This window comes from Argopecten irradians, chromosome 3 (assembly GCF_041381155.1).
Source record: "Argopecten irradians isolate NY chromosome 3, Ai_NY, whole genome shotgun sequence".
NCBI lineage: Eukaryota > Metazoa > Mollusca > Bivalvia > Pectinida > Pectinidae > Argopecten > Argopecten irradians.
Window position 1 is genome coordinate 17,716,419 of NC_091136.1, and position 21,478 is coordinate 17,737,896.

The window sequence follows — 21,478 nt, forward strand, 5'->3', positions numbered from 1 at the left end:
ATGAACGCTCTTGTATAGTTATAATTAGTTTAAGTATACATTCCGTACGCCAAGACAACAATAGATATTGTTTCTGGTGAACCATGAATCATTTTACACTTGTCATTATATTGTGAATGTGTTTTGTTTGTTATAAGTGTCATAAAAGATAGAAAATATTGGAATGGAGACATTGGTTTCCTGAATGCGCATACGTTGTAAATTTGTTCGGAATATTCATTTAAGAATGCTGAATGGCAAGGTCAAAATCATCGAGATGCGGTCAGGAAGTTGTGACCGGTAGGTCTTAAAATAATCCCAGGTAAGCGGGCCGATAGTTTTAGTCAATTTGTCCGTAATTCTACCTTTACACTATATATTACGACCGAGTTATCTCGCATACACCACTAATCAAGTCATACGCGTAAAACAAACAGCGAGTGGCGGTGACTTAGCAGAGTCCTGAGTTTATATAGCGAGTTTAGAATGCCTTACTATGAACACATTCGATTTGATCATGCGTGTAATTTCATTTCATTTCATATTGAAGATAGAGTGCTTGATTTATTTCGGCGGAATTTTTCTTATCTTAATATTTCTTCATTTATTTTCATTTATTTCCATAACCCTTACTGTTTGTTTAGCCTTTTTTTTTTTTTTTTTTTTGCGTTTACCTTCTTTTTTTTTTTGGTTTCCAGGTTTGTTTCGTTTTATTTATTATATGTTACCCAGGTCATGGTTTCGTTTATTTTTTTATTTTTTTTATCCAGGTCTTGGTTTCGTTTTGACACTTGAGACTTACTTACATTTGGCCTGTTGTAGAAGCACGTAGCGAACAGGTATAAACCTCCCATAACACCGACCTTGATTACTCCATTAAGTGACTGAAAAGAAAATGATAGCATTGATGCAGAAAACTTTTGATTTACGTTTTTCAAGTAAATTAATAGTTTTCTTTTTAATATATCCCGATGCATGGGATATACTGTATATTTATTTTGTGTGACAATGAAACAAATCATGACTGAATTGAGTTAAGATAAGAAATGAGATTAATTTAAAACTACTTGGCGTTTTGTGTTTGAAAATGACAGTGGTTTGCTTTGAATTTTGGTTGGCAATGAATATTGCATTTTATTTTATTTCTACATAATGTTCAGCAGTTAGGTGATTCAACGAGATGAAATATGAAGCATTATGTTCACTCGGGGACGAACAGAAAACTAAATAGAGAATATCGTAATAGTAAGTAATCGAAAATTAAACGCATGTCAACTTAAAAATACTGGTGAAACGATATACACATTGTTCGTGTTGAATTCCGTTGATAACCGGTTGTCCCTTGTGGCCAATTAATATCATATAGTATGGTATTGGTGAGGAGGATAAGATGTATAATGTATATTTGCGTTATAACAAAGCGGCGCATTGTATGCAAATAAATATCATAGAAGTGTATGGTTGTAATTGATGTAGTAAATATCTTAATTAAAAATGAGTGAAAATGGCCATGTTGTCGTCATAACGTCGATTTTGACTATCTTGTCTTATAAAAGCAGAGTAGTGATTGCATAAAAAATAAAAATGTAACAGGCGGATTTCTTATTGTTGGTGTGTATATAACTATATAAAATATAATATAAAAAAGTTATAAAACAGTAAAACGTCATGAAAGAGTTGATCATGATACTTAGTAAATATGAACGGAAATCTATATAAATACGATAAAAACATGAAAATTTACACTAAAGTACAATTTGATCATATGTTAAAAAATGTTATCAAAATGTTTTTAAAGTTAGTATGCATAGCTTAGCTATTTACTTTTTATTACTGGTAAATGATAATATTGCTAAAAATGTTGTGCCCAAATCATTTTGATGTCGTCACGCTGATTGTACGTGCTATCTAATTTATGAATATTGACAATAAAGCAGAAAGGGCTTCTTATTTGGAACTTCGTAAACTTTTCCTTTTAAGAATAATATGAACACTGAACAATGCCAATTATCTTGGTTATAACATGCGCTAGTTTAATCGTTAAGAGGATTGGATCAGGGATGTACCGTTTTTGCAAAAAAAAATGTGAAATGTTATAAGCTTTGATAAGTGTTCGATTGCTGCAATGTGCAGTTATATAATCATATATTTGTTCTAACTGGTTAAAGCAATTTGTTTAAAGCTATTCGACACATTCTCGTATTTAGCAAACCTAATATCTTATGAATCTAAATATCATGTGGATTTAGGGACTGTAAAATGTAAATGTTTATAAAAAATATTCCAACATAAATCTGTATAAAATATATATGAAACAAAAGGTCCATTCATACACATCATTATAATGAACAATTACATGATATATAAATATGTCAAAAAGAAAGACAAGGCTAATCTTGGCATTCAAATCCTTCTGACCAGAAGCCACAAGTACCTCTTTCAATTGAGAAAGCGAGTTAGAAAGTGGTTTATTTTGTAATCTGTGTTTGTACTTATATACATATATGTGTGGAAAAAATGCAAATAAACATTGTTTAAAAATGTAATAAATGCATAAAATACGTCTGATACAGTTTAACCTCTTTCCTGTCTACCGCATTGATATATGCCATTATTCTTTTTGAGGTTTAGAGAAAGACTTCCTTATGGGACTTAAAATAATGACACATTCGCCAATTTCGACAATTTGTCAAGATATCAAGGTAGATCTCTTATTTTGAACACGGAAATAGCATGGTGTTGGAGTTGTTGATTTGCGCATGTAGACAGATGGGATTTGAGCCTGTTCCATATGAGCCCTTACATTTGGGTGTCTTCCTTTATGCCGTTCATTCCGTACTGTCCGGCGTGGGGAAATCCTTCCTCCGCCACGGTGAAGAAATCACCGTCATCAAACAGTGCGTCACCTTTTGGGTTATCCCATATTGGTAGCTTCATCAACAAACCTAAAACACGAAGTATTTTAAAACATAAAAGAAAAATCCTCGTCTACAGAACTGTAAACGTGTATAATGTAAGTATAACATTATTAATTAACCATTCACGAAATATGGATTGGTCATGAATTTAAAGATCCACGACCTTTCCGAAACAAACAAAAAAAAGTTTATTAATACTGTACCACCTATTATGAGCGATGTTAAGTTAGACAAATGTTAGTTATTCAGAATAACGAATAACTGCCCAACTTGTCCTTGCTGTTATGATGTCGGTATATTTCGACTTTGTTGAAGTATTAACACAAGGTATATATTGAATGCTGAGTAAATAAAAAGAATAATCTAGATGAACAATGAATTGCCATTTTTATGTTTTGTCGCGTTTCGTAATGATAGTCAACTAATACGTCGTAATAACGACAATGTCAGGAAATATAAAATATCACATGAAATCATTGAAGTTTCAGGAAGTGATGAGATAGGTGTAGTATTAATGGTAATTTTTTTGACTCTACAAAATCTTCTCGTGTTACAGTTATACATACTGTACATAAAGATGTGGGATGGGTACGTCCGAACTGTCGGTCAATATAAAGGACAGAATTCATTTATGACATATGATATACGTTTATATTTCCACGTGATAAATCTACGTTAATGTATCTGTTAGTTATGTGTAACCTTATTCTATGTCCATGATATCGGATTTCTGTCTGTGAATCTGTTTGCCAAAGCGCTGAACCATCAAGCTGGTACTTGTTTAAAATCATTCCTTTTCACCGAATTGTGGCCAACTTGGATGAACTTACATGCTAGTCAGAAAACGCCCACACGCTTGGTCAATTCTCACGTTTCAACGTTTCCTTTCTTTTCAGTATAGCATCCAATAACATAGTTATATTTATCTTTTAACATCATTTTAATCGCAAATGGCGTCTCTGTCATTTAGCAATTACAATATATATTCACATCTTTTCATAAAACTTTTGAATTATGAATATGAAGAAACCGTATCACGTGATACTTACCAGTTAAGGCGCCACCTACAATAGCGATGGCTAGTGTCAAACCAAGAGCAGCGAACTGGTACCCTCCCTGTTCGTGTGGAGAGCGGCCCAGTCCTGCGCTCCATCCCGAGGTTAAAGCGTCGTGGTACTGGTTATAATCAGTCGAGTTGTGTTCCGGGGCGATTCCAGGAAAGACCTCAAACAAACTGAAACAAAAATTGTGTTTCTATTTTATCAGTTTAATCATGAATTTATTAATGGTTCATATATATTTCTGTTATATCTTTGTGTATTTTTAATCGTTTTGTTCTACTTTTTATTTCTCAATTTGCTATCAAATTATCCACCTATTAATACATTTATTTTATGTCATCAGATAGTCACACATTATGGTTAGTTAAGGGAATAACAGACCTTTCACCCCATTTATCATAGTTGGCCAAAGCAGCTGCGCATGCCCCAGCTATTCCCGCCAAAATGCCTGGCATGCCGTGGAGGTTGTTTACGCCGCACGTGTCATGGATCTTAAGTTTACTGGCCATGAGTGGCTGAAAAAAGATAGAATAGTTAGTTTTAGAATCATCATGAGTATATTTAGGTGTGAATCGTAAATAAGATATGATTTCAAATACAACATACTAGTTATACATAATAATAATGTCTGTTTTGAGTTAATTAAACGTATACCCCGTATGCTAACAAAGTCGCAATAAGCATCAAACGTCTCTTATTTTTACTTATTTTTCAGTTTTGCTTCAACATTTACATGTTGAATTTGTTGAAATAGGACATTAATGATCTTAAAGAGTTTACTTAGTAAAAAGGGGGTCAAGTTTCACGTAGTATTCAACTGAACAACAGATATAACAATGCATTAACACTTGTGTACTGGCTACGTCATCAAACATACCGAAAGGAATCTGAATCCGAGGACGGAAACAATGGCGGCCACGCAGCCAATCAGCATTGCTCCCCAGGGTTCTAGAGGCATGTGAGCTGTGGTCCCGACGGCCACGCCACCAGCTAATGTGGCATTCTGGATGTGGACCTAGGGTAAATATGTTACATTATTTTGGTCATAAAATACTATAAACATCTTGTTAGCCTGCATTGTCGAAGATAAACCAATATCTATGAAATGGTGGTCTTCGGTCAGAAGAAGACAACAAACATTCCGTATGACCCACAAACAAATAAATTGAATATAACATATATCATTCTATACAGCCTTATGTCAGTGGTCTCCGAATACTGTATTTTTCCTATTTCGTCTTGCAATGTATATTTCTACCACTACCAAAGAAGGCCACGTCATTGCTATAAATATGATAAGATGAATAACGCTAAAGGAGAAAATATGAAAATAAATGAAGCATAAATGACAAATGATTGTATAGAAAAATAAAATCAAACAATAAAAAGACATTGTTTTCCTTTATATTTCATTATATATAGTTTTTCATTTCATGATTTGTGTAGGATACAAGTCGGAAAATATACTCTTGGATACACATTTGTTAAATATAAATCTAGCCGAGACCATAAACACTCGATCAACAAAAACTGTATGTAACCGTAATAACAATGATACTAATATCATGAATACAAGTTTTACCAGTGTTATCAAACAAAAAGAGTATCATTTTTATGGCATATCAAATCGTCCCTTAAATCAATTGTAACTATCCCGAAACAGTTTTTAAATTGCCATTTTATTTATGATCATATCATCGTCTGTCGAAAAATCTTTGAAGATCTTTATATTTATTGAATATTTGAAAAACCTACGTCATTTGTCTAATATTTGAATAAGATAACGATTTAATGAAAAATTCGTTCGGCAATATACTATTGTCTTAAGAGTACTTGATAGCAATATTTGAAATGTACACCATAGAAATTTGTTGAACATCTGTTTACTTTCTATGTCTATTAAATCTTTGGCCGAAACTGACCTCTTTCGGTCACACTTGTTAAAATGTACTACTCATACGGACATCGACCATGGGTAATAAATAATACGGCCAAACCCCACTTTAACATCTTACTATAATCCGGAATCTAAGCACCAACTGTGATAGGTATGCAGATTGTAGATACTCTTTGTTAAAGGTGAGTCTATATTTCACGGGTTAATCTGTTTACTAACCCTATGTCCTCTGATGTCACGCTCCAGTTGTTTTTTTTTATACTGACACATCAGCATAAAAACATCGTGGACATAGGCTTGTTTCTTTTCGTAAAACCGATGTGTTTTGATTTTGTTCTTTTTTATTATTTTATTCAGTTATTTTTCACAAATACAATGTACCATGCAGATATATATTATATTAAGAAAATAACCTAAACAGTTGTAATTTTACGATTTCTTTATGAAAAAAGGAGTTAAATGTGATGTTAAACGCCAGACTAACATCAATATTTTATCAATGTCATGTAAAAATTTTATATACATATGTATCAACTGCCAAATACCTAATTCTTAAATTCATCATAATTCTTAAATACCTCTTTATTTCATTATGCTAGCATAAGCTGATAAATGCTACAGGAAAACTTCACAACGCCATAATTATAATGTTTATAATTATATGGTGATCATCAGGTCAATTTCATACCAAAACATTCGAGACATTTATCATTACTCAATAACTTAATAGCTCTATCAAAATATTTTATTCCCTGAAATTCACTCCCAAGATTATGACAACAGAAATTTGATTGATCAAAGGCACCAGAATGCGACCCCTATGTGATGTTACCAGATCCTTTTTATCAAATTGGGTGATAATAGATATATGCATTTTAATTAGATTTGCACATTCTATGTTGCGAACTAGCAGAAATAAATCTATGAGGCTGAACGCCTTACCAACTTCCAACAAAAATATTTTGAAATTGAAAAGAGCATCACGGGATACGTGACACATCAGCTTCTATATATGAAAAGTCAGGGCGGAGCAGATCACATTTCTTAAATATCCTTTGCAATGGCACATAAGGATAAGGAAAGATCTTACTTTTTCAAAGGGCGACCGGAGTCAACGTGATTAAACTTAAGAGAAAATGGAAAGTATCTAATCATATAGCAAAATACAATAAAACCTGTCAAATGTGGTCCTTGTCTATTCCGGAATTCTCTGTATTGCAGCGTAATTTTACAACAATTAAAACTTGTATGACTTATTAAAACAGATTTACTGAAGATTGTTGTTTCACCAATACAAAAATGATTCCATCAACAATTCATTAACCAATCCAGTATTGATACTTAAATGTGAATACCAGATTAAAATATGTTTTTCATTGCCATTGCTTCCTTGTATTTGTATGAAATAAGTATAGTTCAAAGACTTGGTATGAAATTATTTTGGCTCTTGCTTATTTCAATCTTGTTTGGTGTGTATACGAATTGCACCTTATGAGTGTAGTAGTATTGCCTGTCAGTGAGGAAATATCACCAAAATGTAGATACACTGTCCCTGGGTCAATAAAATAGGTCTACAGGGCATTAATCTAGGTCAATGATACAAATATGTAGGTCAACAATACAATAATGTATGTCAACATTACACAAATATAAGTAAAAAGATACTGAAGAAAGAAGTAAAACTACAATATCCCACGCAATCAATATAACTACGTGAGCTTCTGCATAATTACTGAATATTAAGGTCGCACTTAAAAAGCACGTCCTATCTGGTATTGCAGAGCGATTATGAAAAAAAGCGGTGAACGCCCTGGCATCTGTCCTGGTTACCGTCGAAAACAGGTTGGGTTTACAAGTATATCATGTTATTTATCGCATACATTATCATATCAATGGTAAAAGGTTGCACAATAGGTGTCACTGTATGAACTTACAGTCCCATCTATCACTGTAAAGTAATACCATAACATTAACAAAAAGGTCGGTCAGGGGTCAGGGGTCAAACCTTCCAAGGTGACATTCACAGAACAATATTAATGAGGTTGGGCATTGAGTCAAAGTTTTGTATGAATTGTAAAAAGACCGAAAAGCAAACGTACTAAAGGTTTTTTTTTTTATTTTAAAAGATAAGCCAAAAGATAAAGTAATATCAACATCAGGTAAACTATTTTAAGTGTTTCTGTTATCAGCTTATGTATCGAAATTTATATCAACACACTTGTGAATATTGAATTTATGATTAAATTAAATTGGAAAACGGAAAGGTTAGCGACTCACTTTACTTATATACCTGGCATATTTTCTACGGTTGTTCAGCAATTACGGAGAGCATTTTAAGCCAAATTTTGTTACACAATAAAGCGGTGTATTATGATAGTTAAGGAAAAAGATAAATAACAATATGCTGTTATTTAATAATACAAATTCGAAAAAAAAAATCTTCCATTACTATAATTATTAACACCATGATGTTTCCGCTTGCATTTTCTCATTTTTTTAAAGAAATACATGTGAAAGTACGAATTTTATGAAATATTCTTTATGTATCAAGTCGGTTTAATAATCTTTACCATATGCACTATAAAAAGATTACATAAGTATGTGCTATTGGTATGTATTAGAATTAATCATTATTTTCAATAGTTCAACCCATTTTAGAATAATAAAAAAACAAACACATTAAAAGTGATTTTCATACAAGTACCGGGTCAGAGATCATACCCTAACACTGAAAGAACTACATGACATTTTGACTAATCGAAACCCTACAGTTCCAACGGAACTTCTCATAAACAACACAAATAAATCACTAAAATGCCACCAGGACGGACGCCATGCTTCCTGGCTCCTTCCTTTCTCAATGTTTAATCCTTCTATCGTAAGAAACCTGATAATACGCTTTGGAGATACTATTATTGCATTCCAAATATCTAACTAATGTGGTCATTGGCCGACTGATCGCAGCACATGAATGGACAGTTTTTTAACCAATGGAAATGGTCGTACTATTCTTGGTGGCTCTAGAATGTTTTGTTTACCAACAAACTACATTCCACAGGTGAACTAGGTGTTTTATGCTAATGTTGCAAATATTTCCTAATTAACATAATTCCTGATAGTGACCTAGCAAAACATCTTTATTCACAGAAGCACCGTGTCATTGTTATTACGCATTCAGGAAAATAACCCCACCTTGATAAATAGGGTCAGGATATTCGGAGTTAGCTTACAAAGACAGACTTTCACAATAAATAACCATGATTCATCTGTCCATATATATGTACTCAGATTTCCCGTTGTTTACCTTAAAGCACGTGGAACTGGGTACTGTATAGAAATCGAAATGAGAAAATAAAGTATACAACGGTTGAAAACAAAATGAAAGCTGAAAAAGCGTAGGTGATATTATTTCAAGAGAACGTAAAATATAACAAAGCAATCATACAACGCAATCAGTGATATATGTAACTATTGTAGAAAAATTTAAGAAAGAGGGTTTTTGATGATGATGATGATGATGATGATGATGATGATGTTGATGATGATGATGATGATGATGATGATAATGATGATGATGATAATTGATGATGATGAAAATGAAGATATCGATGATGATGATGTTGTTGTTGTTATGTCCGGAGTCATGAACAACGATTTTTTTATGAACCGGAACTCTAACTTTACGTAATCAACCATAAGACAAATCTATAACTTGATTTATTCTAGACCAGCTCTTTACCTTAATTGATAGATTTCTTCATAGATTAGAAGTAAAAAAAAACTCATTTAATATTAATTATGTTTTATGATGTATGTTATGCGTAACGATACCTGCTTATTCAGATGTGATCTGCACATAACCAGGCGATGGAAAATGATACGTTGATAATGTAAATGATAAGGATAAGGTCTTTATCATTGTAATTTTACCTACTAACGATCCATAATAATATGTATGAAAAGAAGAACATGTGTGAAGAGGTAGCGTCTCCGTATATGAAGAAATGGATGTAGAAACTTTTCATATCACAATCGGCGGGATTGCTGACCTAAATAATTTACCATATCAATTAATCTTTGTCGACACACATAAAATGTAAATTCGCCATTTGCATTAACACGTTTGTCGACACATATGGCAAAGTAAACTCACCATATCAAATTTAGTTTGTTTGTCGGCACAAAGGAGAAAGTATACTAACCTTATCAAATTTAGCATGTCTGTCGACACACATGACAAAGTTAACTAACTTTATCAAATTTAGCGTGTATGTCGACACACATGACAAAGTAAACTCACCATATCAAATTTAGCGTTTCTGTCGACACACATGACAAAGTAAACTCACCATATCAAATTTAGCGTGTTTTTCGACACACATGACAAAGTAAACTCACCATATCAAATTTAACGTGTTTGTCGACACACATGACAAAGTAAACTCACCATATCAAATTTAGCGTGTTTGTCGACACACATGACAAAGTAAACTCACCATATCAAATTTAGCGTGTTTGTCGACACACATGACAAAGTAAACTCACCATATCGAATTTAGCGTGTTTGTCGACACACATGGAGAAGGCGAAGGTGACCACGGTACAGGCTACTAAGGATAGGTATGTGTTGACCACAGCCCTGTGTTGTTCGTCCCCAGTGGCCGCCCCACCGTTAAAAGATGGCCAGTATATCCATAGAAACACGGTACCTAACGAATGTTGGAAGTTATGTAATTGTTTTTACTTAGACAAGAAAAAAAACTAAAAAGAGCTAAAAATTAAAATAAGATGAAATAGTTACCGACACATTTTTGAAAAAAAAACCTAAATAGAATGACTCAAAAGCGAAAATTTATGACAAATGACAACAAAATGAATCTTATTTAAAAATAACGAGAGAACTAATACAACAATATAAAAATGAAAGCATCTTATGTTGCTGTATCTAATGATTATGTTTTCGTTGGCTATATTCGTTAAACAAGTCAGAACCATATTCGAGAGATGGCTTTATCTCGAAGCTTAATTCGGTTGTAACAATGGAAGCACTGGTTCATTAATGTTTTATTAAGAATGAACGTCAAGAAGAATCAACATTTACCTATCATGGAGAAGAGATCTGAATGATAAACTGCTCCTTCCTTTGATGACTTCTCGATATCTTCCGAAAAGAGGACACGGGCAACAGCAAGTCCAAAGTAGGCACCAAAGGCATGGATATACATAGACTCGCCGACATCCTCAGCCTACCGAGAGAAATAGAATATTGTACTCGTCCATGAAATATATATAATGTTAAAAGTTGTTAAATTCAACTTTAATATATCATCCCTATAAGACAAGCGTAACTTCATGTTAACAAGTCTTATATTATTATAACATTTGACCTTGGTATAAAAAACAGGTCGACATCTTGTTCAAAGATGAAATTAATTCAATTAAAGATATGATCTGTAATTAGCTTATTATTGCTATTTCACGAATAACGGCGTTTCCATGACGTTTTAATTTCGCGAACGAGGCATCGTTGTTTCTACTTCACCTCATTTAAAACAATTACTCGATGATTTATTTTCGCGAATTCTCATTGCTTGCAAATACCCGAAATTTAAACACACACGAAAAGCAGTTGGTCTTCCGTCGTACTGTTTTTTTTTTAATTTTGAGGTGATACGTACCTTTAATTTATCGAGTCCGATGTACTCGTTGATTTGACTTAATACCACTTCTATTAGCCCCATGACCATCAGTTGGAGGGGACTTGTCTTACCCAATACGGCTCCAAACGAAATTAGTACTGTAGCGGCCGCAAAGTCAGCACTCAACATGCTGAATAAACATAAAAGATGATACAAATAATGATTTTCCAAACCCTCATTATACATGGCAGAGTGAAGTCCAGGAATATAGTGTCCATAAATACTTAGTGTTTTTCGAGTAGAATCCGTCCAAATATCCTAAATCAATATTTGAGATTTGCTTAAAAAGTTAATATTCCTTAATATAGATAGCAGTTTGTGTTTTAATATGTTTATCGTAATAGGGTCAAAATTAGTCAATCTATTTTCATATAAAGATATAACAAATTATAGTAAGTGATGACCCATGATGCAATCCATCCATAAAACATGCAATAATTTACAGAATTTGCAAGATACTATTCAAGACAATGTCACTATTTGGAAATTCACACTCCCGTATCTTGGTCTTTGTATCATATTATATAAAAAAGGCATACGTGACCTTAAATTTGAAAAGGAGATTGCATTCTACCTTAAATACGGCTTACCCCATATACAGTACACATAGGTAACTAATTATACGGGTTTTTTGTACGGGATACTGTCGTAGTGTTTACAAACAGAAGTAATAACCTTGAACTTTAAGACATAATGAAAACTTAAAGTGGCACTACCATCTCGTCTAGTTCGCTAGACATCACCACCCACAGAGGAAAGGGTACCCCAGATATTTTGAAAATTCCATACGGGGTTAAGTTTTGTCCTAATTTTATCCCAGGATTACAATTTCGCGTAATGTACATTTTGAGGTATGCACCATGTGGAGAATTGACACTAAAGTAATGACATGGATGAATGTCTACCCACCCTAAATCTATCTATATACACTAGAAACCTACCTAAAGCTTATTTATTCCAATGATCCTCTTCGTGTATAAAATCTTGTTTTTGAAATCCTGTAATTCATTTGTATTTGCAAACACTTCAATCACGTTTGTTTATGTAAACACCAACTGACGATTTTGTACTTCTGCTTTCTTTTTTTGTCTCTTGTGTGTTTATTTCATTTATTTTGTTTATATCTTTTTGTGGAGTTTATGCATTTCTTTTGTTGGTGTTCAGAAATACAATGAACTGGTAAGCCGGATACATCATTTTACCAAAATATGTATATGGATTATCTTACGTAAAGACTACGTATCGCAAGATATGTTTGGACTCTGTTTTCTGCAGCACGTATTTCAAACCCTTATTAATGTAGCAATATGTTATTTGGAACTTAACAATTAAAGGGACAATTCACTCAGGCTAATTCTTTCACATTACCAAGAAGCAAAATATGGCATAAATGTATTTTTCTACATTTAATATGAAACATTTAACACAATATATTGACAAATTTCACGTCATTGTTAAGTATTTTAATTTATACCGTTGTAATTTCAAATCGTTGATCAACACGATTAAGCAGGTACAACATGTACTTTACACCCACACCCGAGCCAAAGTCACGCACGTTAAACAAATGAACTACATTACCACTGAGGAGGTAATAAAATGAATTTAAGGCAAGACAATTCACCTAATAAGGTAAACCACTACTGTCAGAGCGATTTGAACAGTTCTAGACAAAGACAAAAGTTGCATTATTCTACGAACAAGGGAAAGGGTTCGGCATACAAGATGTTCGACCATAATGTGTAATGGCGGACAGCGAGCGAGTTTGAAAGTTTCAAACGCATTTCACCACCATGGGCTTTTCTAGCATATCACAGTAAAACCGACTGATCTAATTTCCATTAGAACTGGTTTTTCAAGTTATATGTACAAATTTTAATGTTCTCTTAGATTGAATTGTCCCTTTAAAACTTGTATTATGGGTAAATGTAAGATATAACAATGTCAAGAAAAATAATAAAGATGTTTGTTGACCTCTGAAAATTAACCTAAGATAAACTGTTTTATTATTTACTGCTTTGTAGTATTTCCTACGTCTTTATCATCGACATAACGAAATACGACTATAAAATTAAAAAATAGTGCAAAATACAGCCGAATGAGACCAGGTCATGAGCGAGACATTGATAAACTTACTCTCCGACTCCGATAGTGAATTTTTCTTCGCCGTGTAGCAGCTGGTGAATAATTCCTCTAACGATAAGTGCCCATTGGATGATGACAGCGGATATCAGCATGTTGATACTGACTGCAGAGTAGCCATACCGCTTAAGGAAAGTCATCAAAAATCCGAATCCGATAAAGATCATCACGTGTACATCTTGGAACACTGAAAAAAATGTACTTAAAATAAATTTTAACTTATTACAATTATTAATGTGATATGCTACGATGAAAGATGCGTACGTGATAGAATGATGAATTTGGTAGGATGCGATTGATATATTGTATAAATATACGTGAGAAAAAAACCTTATACAAATTTGGTATTAAACGAAAGATGAGTATGTGAGGAAATAATGATCATGTACAAGTAGTGTTTTTATTATATTTTATTTTGTAATAAAATAAAAGAAATACAAAAAATACAAAAAAAACAATGCATTATATAAAGAATGATATGTTAAGAATGCATTGCAAAATAGCGAAAAAGATTTACAGTGTGAGCCGAACAAGCAGGTTGTCGTAAATAATTTTTGACGTAAGTCGGTGATTTGTGTTTCGGGAACTCGGAGTCAGAAAGTTTTGAATGTTAACATTGAAAACAAATATAAATCACACATATACAGTACTGTTTAATTATATCAGTTTTATTACATGCATCTCTCGTTTTATTGTCAATATATTTTTGTTTTTGGAATTGTAGATAAATGCTAAAGCATTCATATTTAACATATATCAATAGTCCAATTTTGTTAGTTCGATTTGACTGATCACCAGTCAGTATGTAGCTACGTATCGTGCTCGTAAACGCACATATACCTATTGTCGTAGCATATATCTTAGCATACACATTACACAATGCACATCAACGTGCAGTAAAAGGGTGGTTTGATTGACAGCTTAATAGGGAGCTCGAACAGTTGAACTTCAGTATCAGCTGTCTCCATAACTCAAGAGTCACGTGACGTTCAAGTATATTGATGAGATGAGGTTACCCCGAACCTCTTGCCAAACTTCTAATCAATATTCTTTACTGAGTTAATACCGACAACATACTTTGACTCCTGTCACATATCTTATACAGCTGTTGCGTGCAGCTACTTTAGAGAGAAGTGATACGTATACAATAGGTTAGAAAGGAAGCTATACTGTAGTATAACGTGAAATATACGTGGCTGCTTGATTTCGTGCTCTGGAAGGTTCTGTTTTTTTCTCGTGGGGAGAAATGCACATGATAAGTTAATGTTACCATAATTATAGTTGTGTCCTCAGCGAACACATTTGCAGTGTTATGGTAACAACGAAAAAACATTCAAATACTTTTTATATAGAAAAATCTACACAGCAAACATATCGTGTTACACAGAACTAGTACGTCAAAATTACATCAGAACTCAATATCAAACCTGGACAAAGAGAGGGAGTAAAAAGGGAGAGAGATGGTGAGGGAGAGATATTTTTATAACCATCAAGAGGTCTCGAGTGTGGTATCTCGTAATATTATATAATTGGCTTTACAAATGTATTTAGAGTATACAGTCATTTATTGACAGCTTTCCAGAAAGGCTGAAATTAAAAAATAGAAATAGCATTAAATGTCACCTCGTATTTTTTCGTATTTAAAGGGTTTTTTCAGTTCTGTTGTTGCATTAATGCATATCTTTTATTGTGACAGTTTAGATTATAGACAATATCTTACTGACGTGAACAACATTATCTTTTGGATTGTGCATGCATTTTTATTTATCATCAAATATGCTAGGGACAGCTACGATCTCACTTTGACGTATAGTGACAAAAGGTGTCAGTCAGCCACAGACGTTAAATGGCAGGTTACGTTCACCGGTGTTTAACTACGGATTACCTCATAGAAGTTAACCTTATAATCTGTTTAGCTGGTGTATTTGGAGGTGTTATGTCATAGCATAACACATTTTATGTTTTGTAGAATAAACGCATTTGTTATCAAAGATACGCTCAAACAAAGTGTAGCAGTTGACATGTGCGAAAATACATTTTCTCATAATTCCAAGCACTTTATTTCCAATTTTATTTACAATAATTCGCTTTCATATTTTTTCCCAATATATTCGCGAACATATTCGCGGACCAAGACATTCGTGCATTTGCTAAACATTCGAATTCATATTCGAGATCTCTCTCGAGAATGTTTATATCGTTAATACAAAGTAGTCCGTATTATATGGTCACTTATATAGGACATAAGGTAATATCTATAGTCGCCATGTAGGGTGTTTGCTGCTGTTAGCATAGAGACTGGTTGATAGTCATGTACATGTTTTGAAAAATTCTCTTATTGTGCATACATTATGCCTGTTCGGGATTGGGATAACTAAATGTATATATAGGCTAATTTGCCGCCGTATACTATCATTTTTTCTTATTCGTTTATATGGCTTCTCTTTTCATATGTAATGATCCCATTTATAATATAGGAAGAAATATGCATTTGGCTATTGTCATATGTCTTATCAAATCTTGTTTTATTATCATACTATTATTCAACAGTTTCACATAAAAATTTGCAACATAAACGATTTTTTAATTTGATTCTATCATTCAACATTTTCTTCTATCTTTATTCTCGTGTCTTTATGTTAAATGGGTACCCCTATTGAACAGACAATTTATATTTGCAAATCGTTTAGATTCTTGTTATAAGTCTTTCGTATTTTAAAAAACGATGACAAATCAGACATGCGTATAACATATGTTTACTTAAAGTTTCAGCAGTGTTTCATAGTAACCTATGTAACGTATACAATAACCTAGTGTTGGTAGTGCCTATTAAAGAACACACATACGAATACACATCTTTAATGCACTTTTCCAAGTTGTGGAATTGTGTACTATGAAAACCTAGTATTGGTGCTTAAGACACGATATCTTACAAAACTTCGTACATTGTATAAAGAGAAATAGTCTTATGCATGACGACTTCACTTACTTGATATGTATTTTTTATCATTTATCTGTTATATTGATCATACAAAATGTAACACATTGTAACATATATTTTACATCTATATAGGCATTAAAAAGTATTTCAAACTATCTATAGCTAAGGGATTTTTAATATACCTCCCGTGATGTGTAATCTATAATATTTAGGGTGATTGTTTATTTGGAAAATGGTGATTCAATGTTAACACATATTATGTTATAATATGATATCCTTCTTAGTACTATTTCACTGATAAATGGCAAATGGCAAAAAGCTTAACATAAACCATCGTGAAATAAAATTGGACTTAATTAATTAAATTGAAATCGGATGTATTGGTTTGAAATTGTTCAGAAAATTGATACAGCTAAATAAAATTTGTAATCATTGTAATCATTTGTTGACTAACTGTAGCATTTACAATATTTGCTCCCAATTAATATTTTGATATGTTAAGCTTTATTTCAATTCGTAAAATTTTACTACTATTGTATCATAGTACATGTACATACACCTTAGGGCATTAGAATGGCTGACAGGTTTGTCATATAAATATATGAAGGAGAAAATGATTGAAATGTTTTGACACCTTTATGAATGTCGACCGCGATAGCCTTTACCTTAAGACAATCTACCAGTCATATTTACCTGTCACAAATCTAGTGCATACAAGTATACCACAAGACACTGTGATTAATTAGATTTCTCTCCTTCTTTATTTCAAAATTTATATCGGTCAGACGTTGGTGAGTGTAATATATATATACATGTACATTTGAAATAAAGAAGACCAAAACTATGAAAATTAAATTATTTCAAAATTGCACGTTATGTCTTTGAAAGAGTTTGGGTTTATTATTTAGTATCATATTAACACCAAGGGTCATGTGCCAGGTTTGTTGGCGGAGGAAAGCCGGAGTTCCCGGAGAAAAACCACCGACAACGGTCAGTAACTACTCCACATAGAATTCGAACTCGCGACCAAGAAGTGGGGGGGCTTGTCGTAATATGTCAAGACACCCTAACCACTCGGCCATCCTTCTTTAACGATCAAGAAAAGGTTAACTGAAAATGTAAACATATAGAAGTAATTAATGATTAACCAGCAGAGTCTCACACGTGAATTCCCAAAACAACTGTTTAAATGACAATGAACATTTAAATTCGTCAAATCAGTATGAGATTTGATAAGGAGAAATTAATTAATGGTTTTGATGTTTTACGTACGGCTTCTGCCAAAAAGAAAAGATGGTGAGAAGAAAATGACCTTTGCTTGCTAGGGATGGATCAGTGACCACTTTTGGAAACCTTTGAGTAGGTATGATTAAACTTCATTGAGAATGCTGTGACGTTCTCTGTATATACCATAGATTGCATTAAAACAGTCTAATGCCCGAATAAATCTCATACAATTATCACATGACGCTAACTATTTTACCAACACGACACTTTGTACTTTAGCATAGGACATTTCCCATCATTGCCTATTGGCAAATGAGTAAGTTTTTAACAGCTAACTATGTAAATAGATAGTAACATGAAACGCCTAGTATCAGGTATGACATACACTATGAAGTGTTTTCCTTGTCTGCTATTCTATCTCACCCGATGCACCCAACTTTGTAATGGACAAATGTCAGTGTCAATGGTCGTATGTAAATTTAATTATCATTTCTGGTAGAATGAACAAAACTAAACCCGATTCGTTGATAAACTGATGTAAATGGAGGAGTCGAATTACAAAGGAAGCTATTCTATATAACATCCATTAAGGATCGGGTATTTGGGGTTCGTCGGGTCAAAGTTTCAATTTACCAAAACATCTACATTTGTCCTGTTTTATAAGTCGGTAACATTAACATATTGGGTGGGTTATATGAATAGTAACTGACTCTTTGCTTTGTTTACATACTCGTTCATTAACACGGTAGGCGTGGCCTCAGGACTTTAAATGACAGCTAGTAAATCTAACAGATGAGACTTCATTTAAGTCTTTCATATGAACACTGGTGTCCAGTGAATTATTGTATGATTATGATAATCACAGAGGCGATATTGTGATGACCTTTCTTGAAAGAATATAAGTGGATACTTGTTATAAAAATGAAGTAGCCGGGGGAGTTTCTCCACTATCGGACGTGTGGTTGATTGGGGAAAAGCATGGATTCTTGTTGCAAAACAAACAAACATTTCTAGCTGACGTCTTGATGACTATGCTCACTGTAACAGTAATCAACCATTATCCATGTTTATGTAGGTATTTACGGTATTGAGTCACTTTGATTCGGTGAAAATAGTATGTGTAGTGCTGTGGTTTAATGACACAGCAGCATATACCAAATCAGCACCGAAATGTCGGCAGTTCGCCGCATCTCGTCGCTCCAAAAACCGGTCAAATTATTTAATTATACTGGCAGTTTAAAATATCAAAAAATCTAGCAAGCCCAAAATAGTCAAAATAAAAGAGTTAATACATCATAATTTGCGAAGGATGTGAAAGATATATATTTGTTAATAGCAAACTGAGTTCAAATAAATGACATTTAAATGACATTTAACAATCTGGTTATGATTGCCTTCTGCAGTTGATACCAGATCCCAATAGGGTATTTTAACAATAGTAATTTGTTCTGAAACGACTTTGTATTATTATATTATATTCTGTGTGCCTCCGTTTGTATCTCTGTAGTCCACTAGTTTCCATATCGATGTGGGAACTGCCACCTGTTTAAGACCAAGTGCCTATCTGTTGGTCTTGGACAACCCATTTTGGTCTGTAGTGTTGGTATCAATTTGCGTTTCGGTATGCCAGGTTTCTTACTTACATAAACAACTGTTGTTTACCTCAAATATTGACTGATTAAGAATAGATAGTATTGTCATAAATTTATGAAAGGTATCTCCCTTAATTAACAAGTATTGCGTACAGATTCACTACATGCCGATTTACTCTAGTTACTACTAGTTTTACTCGATGTCTTTAGGTGTCGTATTTAAGTCGCCTTGCTCTACTGACGGATGTTTAGGACTTACTAATTGTATGTTGAAGTCTAAGATTTTTAAAAATGTGGAAAATCTGTACATTGTGCAATTTTGCATACCAATGTATTTGTCATTTAGAATTTAATAACATGAATTTGTTATATAATTACAATATCAATACAGAGAGGAATACACTTGAACATACGATAGCACTCAGATCGGTAAAATATGTGAATATAAGTGAGTTAGATTTGATATAGGATCGAACTCGGAACCAGCAGTGCATACGACAAATGTTAGATATTTAGCACACACATTACTAGACCATTCCTTAGCAACATTTAAGCACAGACAATAAATAAGTGAATAGTAAACATTACAAAATTAAAAAGAATGTTATTAGACAAAGTGACATTTATATTGCTATACGTTCATTCAACATCACTTACTTGGATACATTCCAATGCTACTCTCAATACTCTTGTCTTCACGCCTTGGTTTAGCAGCAGCATCGTAGTCTCCAAATACACCAAATAATACCAGGAATATTATTTGGATCACACACATAACAATTGTAAACTTTCCTCTCCTAGCGAACGACATGATGGCAGCTGTAGACTACTATTAAAAGTAAGGTATTGTTACAGATAAGTCTATACACTGTCCTACTATAACTACTCCACTGATGTGAGAGTTTTATACTGCACACAGGTGTGCCCCAACCGACCAATCAGAACGCGGCTATCAGACACACCTTCGATTCACTGAGCAACGCCTTCTTTTTACCTGAACGTGATGTAAATGTATTGGAGATATTTTAACTGAATACGATAGAACATTTTCGTTATTTTACGGCCGGCGATACCGCTTTCTATTTAAAATTCCAAATCGTTTAGCCCAGACATAGCGATAATAGGTTACCGGGTTGATAATTTCATTCGGCAAATTTGGGAAAACGTATACGACACGTATAACCCACACAGAATGATTTCAGTGAACATAGAACATTTATGCATAAATGTTACGCAAAAACTCACCTTTTATTCACATATAATTGAAATACATTGCATCTTGATTCATATAGCAATATTATGCATACCTCCGTGTAACCTTCCTTCTTGTAACTGAAGTATAATCATTTTAACTCGAGCCCATATTCACCGAAGTATCTGTATAATCTCAATGTCCGACATTTTTTGCTATACTATATCCAAGTTATTTGTTCCATGTTAAAGAAATCGGCATAAATTTACTCTTACGACATCCTGTAGTTAGTTTTAATTCATTGCGTACATTGCGGAGATTTGTGGTACTCTGTTAAAACTGTGACAGACAAATATGTGGTAAAGCTTTATCGAACAAACTTCATCTTCATTTCATTTAAAAAGTTAAAGTAACGCTAAATGAAAATATTACACTGTACATAGAATATGTAACGGTCGTTGATAAATTGTTGGTTTTTTTTCCTGTAAGTTAAGATGCCGTTAGTGACATTGGGGTCATGACTCCGGACAGCGTTAGTTTAACCTCTGACAACCAATCAGTGACTTCCTGACATGTGGGGCATGATACCAAAACTCTCTTTTACTCCGCCAACTCCAACACCCCGCCCCAAAAAAGTAAGCAAATAATGGACTGTAACAGTATGAATCTGTTATGAATACTCAGTATCCAAGATTTACTATTGTTCTTAGTGACCAAGATTAACTTTTGTTCTTAGTGACCAAGATTTACTTTTGTTTTTAGTGACCAAGATTTACTATTGTTCTTAGTGACCAAGATTTACTTTTGTTCTTAGTGACCAAGATTTACTT

General features: G+C 33.3%; 1 protein-coding gene across 1 annotated transcript; it reads right to left on the bottom strand.

Annotated features, from left to right (window-relative positions):
- Positions 1 to 142: 142 nt before the first annotated feature.
- On the bottom strand, positions 143 to 20,357 carry LOC138317699 (ammonium transporter Rh type A-like). The gene is made up of 10 exons (XM_069259546.1): positions 20,114 to 20,357; positions 13,691 to 13,883; positions 11,534 to 11,684; positions 10,957 to 11,101; positions 10,401 to 10,564; positions 4,836 to 4,973; positions 4,340 to 4,473; positions 3,947 to 4,131; positions 2,783 to 2,924; positions 143 to 863 (listed from the first exon to the last, which is right to left on the bottom strand). The coding sequence occupies exons 1-10, from the start codon at positions 20,265 to 20,267 to the stop codon at positions 848 to 850; spliced, it is 1,422 nt and encodes a 473-aa protein (XP_069115647.1). The 5' UTR covers positions 20,268 to 20,357; the 3' UTR covers positions 143 to 847.
- Positions 20,358 to 21,478: the final 1,121 nt, after the last annotated feature.

What these genes read in the sequence shown, in the direction of transcription:
- LOC138317699 (XM_069259546.1), bottom strand. Translation starts at nt 20,267, where the DNA reads ATGTCGTTCGCTAGGAGAGGAAAGTTTACAATTGTTATGTGTGTGATC. An exon ending in TCGGACTCGATAAATTAAAG is followed by an intron (nt 11,102 to 11,533) that starts GTACGTATCACC and finishes TTCTCTCGGTAG; the next exon opens with GCTGAGGATGTCGGCGAGTC. An exon ending in AACACGCTAAATTCGATATG is followed by an intron (nt 4,974 to 10,400) that starts GTGAGTTTACTT and finishes TATTTACCCTAG; the next exon opens with GTCCACATCCAGAATGCCAC.